This window comes from Poecilia reticulata, linkage group LG19 (assembly GCF_000633615.1).
Source record: "Poecilia reticulata strain Guanapo linkage group LG19, Guppy_female_1.0+MT, whole genome shotgun sequence".
In the NCBI taxonomy this organism is placed as follows: domain Eukaryota; kingdom Metazoa; phylum Chordata; class Actinopteri; order Cyprinodontiformes; family Poeciliidae; genus Poecilia; species Poecilia reticulata.
In genome coordinates, this window is record NC_024349.1 from 4,847,105 (window position 1) to 4,863,272 (window position 16,168).

The 16,168-nt window shown below is 38.0% G+C and overlaps 2 protein-coding genes across 2 annotated transcripts in view; both read left to right on the plus strand.

Moving 5' to 3' along the window:
• The window catches only part of det1 (DET1 partner of COP1 E3 ubiquitin ligase), a 7,907-nt gene extending 7,183 nt beyond the window's left edge, over positions 1 to 724 (plus strand). Inside the window, exon 9 of the mRNA XM_008436546.2 lies at positions 155 to 724. Coding sequence (XP_008434768.1) covers positions 155 to 344 — 190 coding nt within the window. The 3' untranslated portion in view covers positions 345 to 724. The remainder of the gene's footprint in view (positions 1 to 154) is intronic.
• A 9,862-nt stretch (positions 725 to 10,586) lies between these two features.
• Positions 10,587 to 16,168, plus strand: part of map1lc3b (microtubule-associated protein 1 light chain 3 beta) — a 12,740-nt gene continuing 7,158 nt past the window's right edge. Inside the window, exon 1 of the mRNA XM_008436547.2 lies at positions 10,587 to 10,842. Within this exon, the coding sequence (XP_008434769.1) occupies positions 10,803 to 10,842 (40 nt within the window). The 5' untranslated portion in view covers positions 10,587 to 10,802. The remainder of the gene's footprint in view (positions 10,843 to 16,168) is intronic.

Consider the following 16,168-nt stretch of genomic DNA (forward strand, 5'->3'; position numbering starts at 1 on the left):
TATATATATAATCTTTTAAATAAAAAATAATAAATTTGATAACACATATACTGTTTTTTTCATTTAAGGAAAATTAATGGAAATAAATGAATATAAATAAACAAAAAGACATGGCTGGATGCAGCAGTTTAACGGCGCCGCTCTGCCTCTGCAGGTTCTACGCCCGCGACGCCGGCCTGCTGAAGTTTAAGATCCAGGCGGGCCTCCTGGGCCGCCCCGTTAACCACGCCGTGCGGCGCCTGGTCGCCTTCACCTTCCATCCCTTCGAGCCGTTCGCCATCTCCGTTCAGCGGACCAATGCGGAGTACGTGGTCAACTTCCACATGAGACACGTCTCCGCGTGACGGAGGAGAGACGTCCTCCGCTCCTCACTCAGGGATCCTGGACATTTTGGTTTGCAAACGTCCAGACTCGAGTTTTCACTGGATTTTAAATTCAGTGACTCAGCGATGTTCTCACAGCTGGATTTCAATATGAAACCAAAAAAGAAAAACGGGCAGATGGTCGGATGATGTTGGATAAGGAACATAGATTTTTTTTTTTCCAGACTTTAAAATCCTGCCATACTTTTCCAGATTCCTTAGGATCCCTCTTTCCTTCTCTGTTTCCTCTGTTTCTTTCTCGTTTCCTGGTTCTTTTAATTTTTTTTTATTGTTTTACTTTTAATGTTTAACTCTTCATATCCTACAGCCAATAAAAATTGATTTTTAAGTTTTATCACCAAGGAGGTTTGACTTCTTTTTCTTCTCTCTAAAGAATCCTAAACGTTCACCTGTATTGGAGAATTGGAAGATAAATCTGTTTAGTTTTAGTTTTTTCCCATCATGCATCAAGCTTACGTTGTAAAACACACACACACACATTTTACACTGTCAAAAATTAACAGCAATAATTTTTGTTATTTAGTCTGCATAAAAAGAAAAAGAGGTTTTTAAAGATCACAGTTTCAAAGCTGAATGCTAAAATTATTTAAAACCAAATATTTGGATCTACACTAAATATTTAGTTTGAAGCCAATGTTTAGCATGCTAACTAAATATTAATTTGGAGTTTAATGTAATATTTTCTAGCAAATGTTTAGTGTGTAAACAAAATATTTCGTTTGCTAGCTAAATACTTGGCTTCAAACCTAAATGTTTAGCAACAAAATATTTAGTGTGCTAATGAAAATGTAAGCTTCAAACTAAATGTTTAGCTTGATAATTAAGTATTTAGTTTGAGTCTGCTGATTTATAACATGATGAAAATGACATATTTTCACTCACCACGGACTAAATAACTAATTATTGCTGTTAATTTTCAATCAAGTTCAATCAATCAAGTTTATTTGTGTAGTACATTTCAACCAGTAACAAACATTATAGTTTGTCAAGTACCACAGAGAAACAAAACGTCTAACAATAAAGCCTTTCGTAAAAACTTAATTGCTGAACTTTATGGGAAAATATTAGTTAAAATCTTCCAATAAGATTAAGATAATTTAATCAATCAAGTTTATTTGTGCAGCATATTTCAACAACGAAGCAGTTGGAAGTGATTTACTCTGTGACAACATAAAAAAAAACAAATCAAATTGTCAACAATTGTGAAAACCAATAACAGAAAATCTTCGTTACACATAAAAATGTTGGTCAATGTTTCATTTATTATGTTTCCAAAGCAACTCTGACCAGGCGGGTTTTAGGAACTCAGTTTTTCTGCTGTTTTTCAGTTTTCTGGAAGTTTGCTCCAGATTTTTGGTGCATAGAAGCTGAATGCTGCTTCTCCATGTTTCTGGTTCTGCTTCCCCAGAACCAGAAGACCTGAGAGGTTCTGAAAGGTTGATCCAACAACAGCAGATCTTTTATGTATTTTCTTGATTTATAAACTAACTTCCCAAACCGCGCTCATACACACACGGAGAGCTAAAAACCGATTTCAGGTGTCGCTGGCTGTGACCCTGACGCTGATCCCTGCCGTCTGTTCTGCAGCGTATGGGATCATAACATCCATCTGTTCTCCACCTGCTTAGCTCAAATGTATCATTAATCACACGCCGGCACGGACAGAAATCTGCAAATATGCAAATGGTCGCAGCAGCAGCAGCAGAGACCCCGGAGCTGCACAGACATGTATAACAAACACACGACGGGCCGAGAGGTGCAGCCGTCCGGCCAGCTGCAGAGGTGGAAAGCAGGTGCAGAGGGGATTAAGTGTTCTGCTGCCTCTGGTTACACAGAGCAGCCGATTCACGTTTGTGTGTCCGACTGACTGAAGCGAAGCGTTTACTGCAGAGTAAATGCAGATGAAGGACTAAAAGAGGCCATGTTATGTCATTACAGTGTGTTTGTGTGACAACAAGCTGTGATAATCAACTAATTATGGGAAACTGTCATGGCGGGAGGACACACAGCAAACAGGTCACTTATAAGAGATGCAGGAGCGCCAGAAACTGGAATCTTCTCAGTGAAAATCATTTGTTTTCAGATTCAAAAATACTTTATTGATCCCAAAGGGAAAGTAAATGTTATTGTAACTCATTAGCTCAAATTCAAAGAGTTATTGTAGATGCTGATGGTTGTTGGCAGGAAAGATCTCCCATAGGCTGCAACAGACTGGTGGCCTGTCCAGGGTGACCCCACCTCTCGTTAGCTGGAGAGGCACCAGCAACCCTCCCGACCCCACATAGAAAATGGATGGATGGATGGATGGATGGATCTCTCGTAGCAGTCTGTATTGCAGTGAGTTTGAAGATGCCTCTGACTGAAGACACTCTGTTTTCCCAACACAGTCCCATGAAAAGGATCGTCGGGGTCGTCCATAAAGTCATCTGTTGAGACTTCAGAGGTTCTTTACAGAAAAATCAGCATCATTTACACTGTAAAAAAAGAAGTACATTTTACAGTAAAATGTGGTTGGCAAAATTCCACTGTAAATTTATGGGTAAAATATTTTTTACTTTCATTGTTAGATGGCATCAATATTGATTTTGTGATTCAAATTGCTGCTAGAGTCGATGTTTTACTGTAAAAATGTTTTAACTTAAGGAAAATATTTTTTCTAAAATCAACATGAATACAACCTATAAAATGAATGTACACGTGTAAAATATATAAATGAGTGTTTTCACCAGTTAATCAGCAGCTTTAAATTCTTAATAGTTAACAGATGTTTCTTGTCAATTTTACTGTTTATCACTATTAAAAATACACATTTTTTTACAGTGTACTAGCTTGCATTAGTTTAGAGAGGCTGATCATCTGCTGAATAAATATTTAGTTTGGAGCTAAATTATTTCTAAGCCAATTATTTAGCTTTGTAAATTGTTTAGCCTGCTAACTATACATTTAGTTTGTACCTATAGTTTTTAAGCATATTATTTAGCTAACTGTTTAGTTTGTCAACTATTTGTTTAATCTACTAGCTAAATCTATAGGCTTAAAATGCTTATTTAGCAAGTTAGCAAAACAGTTAGCTTGCCAAGTATTTAGCTAGCAAGTAAAATATTTAGCTTATCTAAATGTTTGCTCTGTAAACTAAATATTTAGATTGGAACTAAATAGTTTTAAATCAAATTATTCAGCTAAATGTCTAGTTGATTAACTAAATGTTCATCATACAGCTAAATATTTAGAATTAAGGTAAGTATTCAAGTTGCTAACTACGTGGTTAGCTAGCAAGTAAAATATTTAACTTACTTGTTAGCTAAATGCTTCTTAGTGTCAAACTGGCATTCAAGACACTGTGGATTTACAAATTAAATATTTAGTTTGAAGATAAATAGTTTATAAGGATATAAACTATAGCTATAGCTAACTGTTGAGTTTATAAACTAGAAGTTCGCCCTGCTAGCTAAATATTTAACTGTTTAATTTGGAAACTGAATATTTAGCCCGCTACCCTGCCAGCATGCCTAGGTGGGCCCCATGTGGGGGAAAGGAGGGCTGACATGTGGGTCCCATATGGGTTTGTCCGCGGGTTCCATGGTGGCCTCACATGGGTTTGCCCATGTAGGGCCACAGCCTATGTGGGCCCTACCTGGGCCCTAAATGGGCAAACCCATGTGGGCTGTGGCCCTACATGGGTTTGTCCATGTAGGGCCACAGCCTACGTGGGCCCTATGTGGGCCCTAAATGGGCAAACCCATGTGGGCTGTGGCCCTACATGAGCAAACCCATGTGGGGCCACTGTGGAACCCGCAGCAAACCCATATGGGACCCATCTGGTCTGCCCTCCTTTTCCCCATATGGAGCCCACCTAGGCATGCTGGCAGGGTAGCTAATTATTTAGCTTGCTAGCTAAATATTTAGTTAGCAAGCTAAATATTTAGCTATTTAGCAAGCTAAATATTGCTAGGTATTTAGCTAGCAAGCTAAATATAGGTAGTAAAAAACGTTTCAACTTTTGGAGCTCAGAAATTTCCTTATTTTTTCTGAGGTTAAGAAAATCATTAGTTTGGTATAAATTTACTTCTTTTTTCTATGTACAATGAACCTTATTCACCATCGTAATTTAGATTTTTTTTTCCCCCCCACTTGACATTATTTTCTGCTGCTCCACCGTCTCTACAAACACATGTATAGCTTTTCGTGGGGTTAAAGTTCAAGCCAAACTCTCTTGAACAGGACAGAAAACAAACCGCTCCGCATAAAAATAATTTTTAAAAAAACGAAACAGAAGACGCTCCTGTATCCGTCTCATTCCTGAGAACCAGGTAAAACTCGGAGCCTTCTCCCTGACCTTCGCTGCCATGGCAACATAACCGCTCTCTGCTTTCTAATTGCTGTTGTCTTGGCAACAGCGCACGCAACAAAAAAAAAAAAAAAGCGTCCAGAATCCTGAGTGTTTCCTGCTGCAGCGTCCCTCGCAGAAACGTCTCGAACCACACACGCATTTCTCCAAGCTGGCGCAGCAGAGCTGACCCTGAACCGCAGGCTGGGCTGTTTTTCTTTTAGCTTCACAGGAATAACTGCGAGGTTATCAATCGCCTTTTTTTTTCTTCTTGAGTTTCTGCCCTTTCGATGATGACATTTCACTTGCTTATTCTCAAAGGGGATTGAGTTCAAGGCGTATTGACTGTTAAAAATAAAAATAAAAAATAAACCGAAGAGGTTCTAAAATAATTAGTATTTCCTGGAGCAACGCCATAAACCTAAAGTCTAAATCTAATTCCTCTCCTTTAAAGCCTGAGGAGACCTTAGAGAGATGTTGACTGGGTCATAAAATAAATGGTTTATAAATATAAACTCTATCCATCCAGATGATGTTCCAGCAGGGAGAGGTTGCAGGGTTCAGCTTATTGAAAGAAAAAGATTTTCACCCTTAAAACAACTCATTTTTCCTGTATTTCTGCACAAAATAATCAGATGAATTCAAGTCAGTGGTGTCAGATCAACTCAGCTGAAACTACTGATCTGATCAAACTGATTGATTATTATTATTTATGTTATCATCTGGTTGGAAACCATGTGAGTTTTCAGAATCAGCTTTACAAGACTTTGATTTCATGCAACAACAAATAAACAAGTTAGTTTTCTCTTATTTGTACAGAGAAACTAAACCAAAAATACTTTTTGTGTTTTTACAGTGTACAAAAGCCTACATTTTAATAATGGCTGGTTACCGATCTTTAAAAATTCTGACCTGCCGATTCTGATTCTGCCCGATACCAATGAGATTTTTTTTTACTGAAATGTTGCTACATGTAGCAGAAATTCGCAGAGTTGTAAAACCTCTCCCACTGTAGAGCAGAAGAGAGGAGAAGATTTTTAGACCTCTGCTGGTCTAAAAAGGATGGTAGAAAAGTTGTCACATAGTCTTGCGTGCCGATACTTCGCATGCAAGTATCGGCTGATTACAGATTTCCCAAAATTAAGGAAATCGGCACCAATACATCGCTGCACTCCTAAATTATATATATATACATATATATATATATAGGGTATATATTTATATTTGCACAATTCAAATGTGCAAAAATGTGAATTGTTTCTCCAGAAACAATTCAGCTGGAGCTTCACTGTAAACCAACTACCTGTGTTTACCTTCACCTGGGTCTTAGCTACACTGGTATTGTTTTTCTTTCGTCGCTGCAACATATAGACTAGTGTCAACATTTCATTTCACACGTCTACACAGCTTACAGAGACCCCCTGTGAAATCACGCCACCCCCTGAAGAGCAGGAGGGAGGTCCAAGTATTCACAGCTAATATTTGATTGAGGGAAACAGGCGTCCGTCCTGTGACTCCTCCGCTCCTGCCTCGGTGCGTTATCACCTGTGTTTGACGCGCAGAGGTAGAGATGCTGCTTCGCTCTTTGGGCTCCGCACCGCTGGGGCAGAAACACAGCCTGACTGTGGGAGACGGTTTCTAACTGGCTTCATTTCTGCGCACGTACAAACACTCATGTTTCCCGATAACACGCTCGCGCACGAACACCTGACTGAGCCCCGGTCGGGGGGGGTTCAGGTGGAAGAGGGTCTCACAGGTGGAAGAGGGTCTCACAGGTGGAAGAGGGTCTCACAGCAGGGTGGACCTACAAATATAAAGTCTTTTGTTTATGAACGAGCAGAGTGAAACCAGCAGAGCTGATGTAACAGAAAATACTTTGAATCACCTGGAGAAAATCACACGAGGTGAGCTAGCTGCGTCTCTCTGTTCCACTTTTCTTTTCCTTTACCGTGAAATAACAATGACAGAGACACGTGACGATGTTTGTCCACAAACGTCACCATTCAGCCAAATAAACAAATAAACAAAAGAAACGTGTCTCTCCTCACTTCATCCGGGTTCATCGCCAACTTGTGGTGGATGATTGATATGGCAAATTGATCGGCATTCACATATTTTAATTAAAATATATTAGCATTTAAACTGTTATTTAAAAAAATTAATGTTGCGTTTGCATATACATATTAGAGAAATAAAAAAATAGCTAAAACGATAAGCTAGCTTTAGCACGTTAGCACAGCTAGTTGCTCCTAAAAGTTAGAATACTAGCAAGAGAAACAATTTTTTTTTTTAAAAAGTAAGAACAAAAATCACAAATGTAGATATGCTATAAAGCATCTAAATTAACAACAAAATTAAATCTTTAGTTGTTCTTCAGTCTGGCATTATTACTGCAGTAGAGCTAGGTGGATGCTGCAGGAATTTGATGGAAGTTAATAAATACTATTGTCACTGCAGTTTTTTTTGATGTCCAGAAAGAGGATAAAATGCCAGAGAACTGTAAAAAACAACAACACAGGAATACAAAAAAGATTCAAAATCAACTGTTTACTTGTTCCTGTGTATGTATAGGCTAGCATTAGCATTTTAGCACAGCCAGTTGCTGCTAACAGTTCGAAATAGTGACAAAGAACATTGCATTTTGAGAAGCAAAAAGAACAGCACAGCTATTCTCTATAGGATGGTAGAAAAGCTGCCACATAGACTTTTATTTTCTTTAAAAGTCTAAAAGAAATGAAAACATTTGGATTAATTTTATAGCACCAATTCACAAGAAATAGTCGTGAGGCATTTTGCAAAAAAGTGAATTCAATCCAATTGTACAGACAAATTCAGATCAATTACATACATTCAAAAATACCATTTTACAGCCCCTTAAACCACATATTAAAAAATGGTTTTCTTTGCTGCAGGTCTAACTTCCTGGAACATTTCACCCAACCGTATCTGGTTGGGTTGTCATAGGAACCCAACCAGAAATGCAACCCAGCCATCTTCTAACTGGCTGGGTTTGTTGTCCTCGTGTAGCAATGCCTCTCAAAATAACCACTAAATTAAACGTTGCACCAGCAATACCAGTCGTGAGTCTCCTAAAAACCTGAAGTCAACTTACGATTAAAGACGTTAGATTTTGTTTTGAAATAGGACAGCAGAAGTTTCCCACAGAAAAGCTGACTTCCTGCACACTCATCTGGTGTTTCCCTTTGTAACAATTACGATAAATAAACAGAAGTAACAGTAAATAACTGTAAATATAATTTTAATTTAATATTATTTCAGCAGGTCACTTCAGCGCCCCTCGCTCTGTGCTTTATGACCCATAAGAAACTCTAATTTTAATATTTTGCTTCAGAAAACCACATATTGGCTATTAATAAGTAAAAGGATCAGCTTCACTTTTATCAGGTATTTGTCTTAGGATGAATGATTCAAATAATTATCCAAAGTAGGAACAGAAACCTTTAAGTTGTTTGTGGAAAAAACAAAACAAAACAAAAAAACTTTTTTTTTGTCCTGTTTCAATGTAAATTTTTGTTAAATTAACTATATTTCTTTTTTTGTTTCTTTTTTATAGCTTCTTAAACATTTTTGTTTGCTAATCTTATTTTTTCTGTTTAATTGTTTTATTATTTTGTCCAAAAAGTCCACATTTATTTTATTGTATCCCTCTAGTATTAGTTATCATATGATTGTTATTTATATCATTTTTCTTCTTTTTTATTAAAACTTTTTTGCGTTTTGTTCAGTTTGCTATAAAAGTTGCCAACAATTAGAGGCTAATTGATCAAACTCCTGATTTATTCACCCCACCCCTCTTCCACCAAGTGATTTTGACATGTAAACTAATAAGATGTTTGTTGTTTTTTCAGTGTATTGGCTGAATGAAGATGCTCCTCCATGACCCCACAGACGTTTCGGCTACAGCGGTCAAAGCGCTCCCCCTGCTGGTCAAACAGTGTCGCTGCAACCTGCCTGTTCAGGTTGTCACTTTAATGAGGATTTTTAACGATTTTTCAGATTTTAGTGGCGTTTTACCTACATGGTCAAATAAGGAGCCGATTTTAAAACTAAATTATTCTCATTATTACGTATTAAAAATAATTTATTTCAATTAATAGCTTTTAAATTAAATCCCCCTGCAGATAAATCAAATTACTTTTTTGTTCTCACCAGAAAGATTATCTTTACAAGCTGACTTTGAGTTATTATTATTATAATAATTTTTTAACATGCTGGTGCTGTCTTATCTTGGACATGACCCTGAAACTAAACCTCAGCATTTGACCGTTTTATATTCCGATTATAGTACTGTTACTCCTTTCTTAAAATTAACTGGTGATTTTTAATTAAGTATTTATTTTACTTGGACTTTAAAGAATCCATATATTTCAGATAGATCATATGTAACCAGGTTTCTGTTTGACTCATTTGCAGATTAACTTTAGCTTTGAATATATGCCTTAAAAACCAAACTGATTAATTAAAAAGAGCTCAAATACAATTAAACTAAAATATTTTAGCTGGTTTCTGTTCATCATTGTGATATTAGTTGGCTGTTTGTGCTTTTGCAGTAAATTAAATTAAATTTAAATGAATCAAATGGAAATAAACTTTTTGAATTCGACCTTTTGTATTAAATAAAAAGTTACGACTTTATTCGTTAATTGGTGCCTTTTAATGAATAAATCAAATTAGTCAAACTTTAGTGATTCTGAATTATTAAAATGAAACAGTCCAACAGTAATCAACTTCCATCCATCCATTTATTCATCCATCCATTTATTCATCCATCCATTTTCTGTACACCCTAGTTGTCCCTAGTGGGGTCGAGTGCTGGTGCCTCTCCAGCCAACGTTTCGGGCGAGAGGCGGCGTCACCCTGGACACGTCTGTCGCAGGCAGGGCATAATCAACTTCCAATTTGTCCCGTTTACATTGTACATTTTTAATTTAAAATTTTTTTTATTGAACTTAATTTGAATTTGTATGTTTTGAGTGCAACAAAATGCATCTTCAGAGTGATTTCAGTTGTTAGTTTGCAAATAAACTGAACTGGAGTGATTTTATTTAATTTATGTACAAGGAAACTAACCTAAATCTGAATTTAACCCACTGTGATGCAGTGTATAGGCTTATCAATCAATCAATGAATCAATTAATGAATGAATGAATCAATCAGTCCGTTTATTCATTGATTTAACAAAAGTCATCATCAACTCACAAACAAAGATTACTTTATGCAGATTCAGAAGTGAGTGAATCTGGAATACTTCAGATTACAATAAACAATATACAAATAATGATGGACACATAATAATAAAAACAATATTTTTTTTATCCTGAAATGGGATAAAAGCTTCTAGGACATTTCTGTAAAGAGATCTTTCAGTATTAAGATACATTTGAGATGCTGCAGGATGAACATCAATGATTGTTCAAAAATCTGTCTTGTAATCCGATTTGCAAAACTGATTTTCATTTTCCCAAACGGGCTCATGACTGAGCAGCACAGACTTTCTCAGCTCTTTGGACAGCACTGTAACAGTGAAAAGTAAAAACACATATTTTGACAGAATTTTAAAGTCTCGTTTGAGCAACAGCAGCATCAATAAAATAATCAGCATACTGCGATTAAACTGTCTGTTTCATTCCGTTAAACGCCTAGAGGGTCTAATTAGCACCATATATAAGTTGATGGGTGAAAACGTTAAATTAATCATGTCTAATTAGTTCAGTTCTGTGTGTATTGATCTTATTTATCCACATCTTTAGCTGCATTAAGCTAAACTAAACGGAACTGAATTGAAGCGGTGACCAGCCAATGGGAGACGCGGAAGGCTGCGTGACGTCAGAGGTCAGCTGACAGGTTTGTTTTGTTTGCCAGAGCGATAAAAACAGAGCGAGGCAGGAAGGAAGCGACGACATTAAAGCAGCTCTGAACTCAGCCACCAGGACGACCTCCACGTTTCATAAAGCCTTCGCTTTTCTTTCTGGCATTAAGTTTATGTTTTATTTCTTTTTGTTTTGTTTGTTTTTGGCTTTTATCCCGTGTTGACTCTGCTTTTTAACGCCGCCAGCTGACTTTGACGCAATATGTCTTCAGAGAAAACCTTCAAACAAAGAAGGACCTTCGGTGAGTCTCTGCTTCTTTTACGACTTGCTGCCCTGTTTTCTGTCAGGTTTCATCTGCACACACGTATACGTTTCAAAAATAACTGTAATTTCTCTGCGTGCAGCAGGGATATTTCTGACCATTGGTGTGTCTGTGTGAGCTGATTTAGGCCTCCGACATTCGTCAGTGCTGCTGCGGGGGTTAAATGAGGGTTTAAATGTGGGATGGGGGCTGTTTGCTGCACAGCCTGGCCTCCCTTTATCTCGCTCTCTCTAGTGTTTACTTGAATGTGAGCAGAGGCAGGAAAACAAAGTGGTGTCGAAATGCAGAGCAGAGAGGAGGAGAGCTGCAGGATTGGGGGGCAGAAGACAAGAATTTCCTTTGTGGGTCAGTTTGTTCACCAGGTTTGGTATTTATTTTGATCAGCTGTGGAGATAAACAGAAGATTGCTCAAATTCCACTTTGGCTTTTGTTTCTTTAAAATTGTTATCATTCTGTTAAGAATGTAAACTAAAGATGATGCACTGATGTGGCTGTTATCGGCCAAAACCGATTTTCCACTTTCCATAAGGCCTGACCTGCTGATTCTGTTAGTCTAAACTTTGTTTTAACACAACAAAATCTATATAGATTATGAAATGTAGCAAAATTATTTGCAGATTGCACAACAACCAGTTTCTACAGTTATTTGTTTTTATTTGTACGTCACATTTAAAAGCAACTTGAAAGTGAAAAATTAGTTTGTCATCATATTTACTTCTGCATGTTGCAGTCAGACCAGCCATGATAAATTTAGTTTTGTTTGATAAATTGTCTCAGTAATTATTGCGATAAATGATAATGTTGTTTTGAGGCCATTTTCAAGTAATGTATTGATAATTGCAAAAATAATGCAAGTTTTCCCCCTCAAAGACCAACAAACTTTAATTTTGTGAGTTTTAATTTAAGAACTGGGAGATGCAAAAAAAAACCCATAACAGCCAGAAATGATAAATAAAAACTACATGCAATGAAAACCACAAACAAAATGGGGTTTATCTGACTCCTTTTAATTCAATGTGTTTAATTGCCTGTTGCTACATGCTGAGGTACAAAACAAAAATGTAGCTTTTAGGTCCTAGATATAAAAAAAATCAAACACATAAAAGACAGAATTATTTAATAGCAAACATGACATTGGACCAGATTAAATCCAGACCAAAAAAGTGGGATTGTTTAGATTTTTTATGCACTTAAGGAGCAGTGGGGAATAAAAATCCAGAAATTTGAGACGTGGGATAAAGCGCTCTCCATAATTGTACAAGATAAAATTCAATGACTAAAACAGTCTGATTATAATGAGAGTATATTTTTCTCATGCTTTCTTAGTATATTGTACTTTTCAATAGTAAAAACTTGAAAAGTTTAGCTGACAACTTCAAATAGTCCAGATTAGTAAAGACCTCCCACCCAAAACAATCCCAAAAGCTAAAAAAAGAACAACGGCCTAATTTTAAAGCCTAATAAAACATTTTCCAAAAAATCTGCATGGCCTCCTTCATTAAAAACAAAACTCCAGTTCTTTGTTTTCGACACGTCGAAGCTGTTGGTGTGAAAGAAAAAGATCCTAAACAGAACCTCCAGCCCTGGAAATGTTTTCCCAGCAGGGCTATTAATAACTGACCTGTGGCGCAGCGTCATGTCGCCGGTCCAAAATTACTCAACTTGTGCGTGAGGGGCAGCCCAGCAAACAGAAACACAGCGTCACGTGTGGGGAAGCACATTTCTGTGACTCACATGGTGCAACTTCATGTTCAGAACCGCAGCTGGTTCTGAGGTCCAAACGTTCAGAACCATCCGGACCATTAGTAGGGTGATCAGATTAAAATAACTGGCACAAACGTTTTAACCACTTTAGTGTTTTTATACAATAGAAATGCATAAAAAATATGATGATTTATGTAAATAATAAACATTTTATTGCCTAAACTGACTTAACAGTTTTCCTTTAGTGATCATTGGTAGCAACATAAACTCGACTTTTTCTGCTTGACTTAACAATTTATGGCTGATTTATTTATTTATTTAACTTATTTACTGATTAATTGAATAGCAAAATGTGACTTAATAAATTCACAAATATATTTTCCACAGAATTTGAACCAGGTGAAACTAAAACCGTAGCACTTTAAAAGTACTAGCTAGAACATATTAACAAACAAAGAAGGTTTTCCTTCATCTTTAAAGCAAAATGTTTATCCTTTGGGTTTCATTAGTGGTCTAAATGCATGATTCTTTCTTCAAATAGCCTTTTGAAGAGTCTGTGTACTCTGTTAATGATTAATTGATTACTAAATGAACGATTAATCACAATTGTTTCAGCCCTGATAAAGTCTCTCCGGCGAGTTTTTCTTCTTGCCATCTGGAAAACGTCCAAATGAAAACACATCTGACTTGTTCGAAGAATCCTGTCACATCCATTCTGAAGTAAATATTTGCTGACTAATTCTCATCCTTCCTCACGATTAATCGTTTCAACCCTACAACGTCACTGGTTGTTGTTATGACTAAACCCTGCTGATGTATTTGACGTTGCGAGTTGCAGCTGCTGGTTTGTTGGTTTAGCAGCTGTGATCAGTGGCGCAAAAAGTGGGTATGCAGGGTATGCAACGCATAGGGGCGCAGCACCAGAGGGGGCGCCAAAACTCCGTCTGGAGGGGGCGGCGCGCCGATGACGTTTTCCCGTACACTTTTGGCGCGCCTTACCCTCCTTCACCTCGCGCACGTAGCGAGTTTTACCCTTCACGTATCGTCGCCTCGGAGGGGGGCTGAGTGAGCGTCGCTCCTTCACCCTGACGTTCCTTCCCTCGGTCGGGGGGGGGCGCCGATCTATGTTTTCGCATCCACCTGAATAATGTGTAGTTGCGCCACTGGCTGTGATGAACGGATGAGGAACTTCTGAGGCGACTCATTCGCAGGTTGTGAAACACAACAGAAACACGTGAGAGAAGCCGAGAAAACGTCTCCAGGGCGAAGGCTTCCCGCTCGGCGTTTGTCTGAATGCTGCTGACTCGGAGGCTTTGCAGGTCATGAGAGCCTGACTCTGTTCTGGACTGAAACCCGATCACCGTTTTTACATTTCCTTTGTGCCGGCGTGAAAACGGCCAGAAGGAAGCGGCCGTTCAGTCTCATCTCTGACCCCACAGTCAGTCGTCCTGAGTAAACATTTTGTTTGGAGACGGTCACAAGACCGAAGCAGCAAACTGAGACGACACAACTTGATGTTGCAAACCGTTTCTGATTCATTCGCCCATCTGATTGGTTTGATTCAATTAAAGTTCAAAGTTCAGCTGTTTATCAGTCTGTAAGTAAATTTCCTGGTCGTGAATAAACAAACTAATTTCCTGACTCTGGACCTTTAAAATTGGTCTAACTTGATGTATTTTGACGAAACGGAACTAAAAATGCACCAATTGGGAGAAGCTGATTCTAGCTTCTTTAAAAAGGCCTGAAATTCACACAGTTTGTTTTGCTTTCTGTTAAACATCTCAGCTGCTACAACATACCTGCAGGGTTGGCATCCATAGAATATTGTTCACCATTTATTGTGAAAAACTATCCATCCATCCATCCATTTTCTTTACACCCTTGTCCCTTAATGGGGTCAGGAGGTGCTGGTTCCTCTCCAGCTAACGTTCCGGGCGAGAGGCGGGGTCACCTGGACAGGTCGCCAGTCTGTCGCAGGGACACACAGGACAAACAACCATGCACACACTCACACCTAGGGGCAATTTGGAGAGGCCAATTAACCTGACAGTCATGTTTTTGGACTGTGGGAGGAAACCAGAGTACCTGGAGAAAACCCACCATGCACAGGGAGAACATGCAAACTCCATGCAGAAAGACCGTGGCTGGGAATCGAACCCAGAACCTTCTTGCTGCAAGGCAACAGCTCTACCAACTGCACCACTGTGCAGCCCGTGAAAAAACTGTGCCGTTTCCATAAATGCCACTTTATGTTAAACAGTTATTTTCACTTTTTTCTGCACTGATTTTTCCACAAGAGCATTAATAAATATCAGTAAATTCAAAAATATGATGAAATGAAATCTGTGTTTACAGTTCAGTGATTTACATCACGTCTCTTAAAGTAAGTGGCTGCCGGAACGAGCTTATCTCAAATAGAAATGATTTATTTTAAGAAGCGGTCTTTGTGTTTGTGGTCTTACAGTCACAGCAAAACGGTTCACTAAAAAACGTGGTAAATAATTATACAAGGCTGTCGCAAAAATATTGTGGTGAAATTCTAAGTCCACATCGCACCAAATATTTCATATGTAGTGATTCATTAATGCAACGATTGCAATTCAGTAGCAGCTCTGTTATTGATAGTTGTTCAGCTAACTAAGTGTAACTTTTACTTGTTGTTCTTGTTCAAATTGGATCTCATCGGTTCAATTAAACGTCATTAAAGCGTAATAAAATACTTCATCACTTTCAGGTACGTCGTTAACCACAGAAACTTATTCAGAGGGAAACGCAGCAGAAAGGCTAAAGTCTCAATCAATCCACATTTTATTTGTATAGCACATTTCAGCAGCAAGGCATTTCAAAGTGCTTTACATAATTAAAATAAAAACGGCATGTGGCATTGAATAAACAGTGAGAGAGATTTTGAAAAAGATAAAAACATTAAAACCCCTTTTAGGACTTTAGTTAAACGTCGTTTAACTGGGACTCTAACCCTCTGGGACTTTAGTCAAAAACACCGTTTGACAAGGACTCCAACCTCCAGGTTTTTGGTTGAAACGCCGTCAACTGGGACTCTAAACCCGTAGAACCTCAGTTAAACGTCGTTTAACTGGGACGTTTTCCGGGGGGCTTTACATCATTAAAACGGAAACGGTGAGAGAAATGAAAAGAAATTAATAAAAAGATGAAAAGTAGAGATAAAAACATCGAAGACATCAAAACCGGCTCTCTAACCCTAATCTAGCCATAAGCAACTAAAACTGGTGGGTTTTAAGTTTAGATTTAAAGGCTCTCAGCGTTTCAGCTGTTTTACAGTTTTCTGGAAGTTTGTTCCAAATTTGTGGTGCATAGAAGCTGAATGTTGCTTCTCCTCGTCTGGTTCTGGTTCTGGGGATGCWGAGCAGAACCAGAACCAGAAGATCTGAGGGGTCTAGACGGTTGGTACAGCAATAACAGATCTTTAAGGTATTGTGGTGCTAAACCGTTCAGTGATTTATAAACTAACATAGTTTATAAACTATGTTAGTTTATAAAGTCTAATCTCTGAGCTACAGGGAGCCAGAGGTGGGACTTTAAAACTGGTGTTATGTCTCTATCTTCCTGGTTTTAGTGAGAA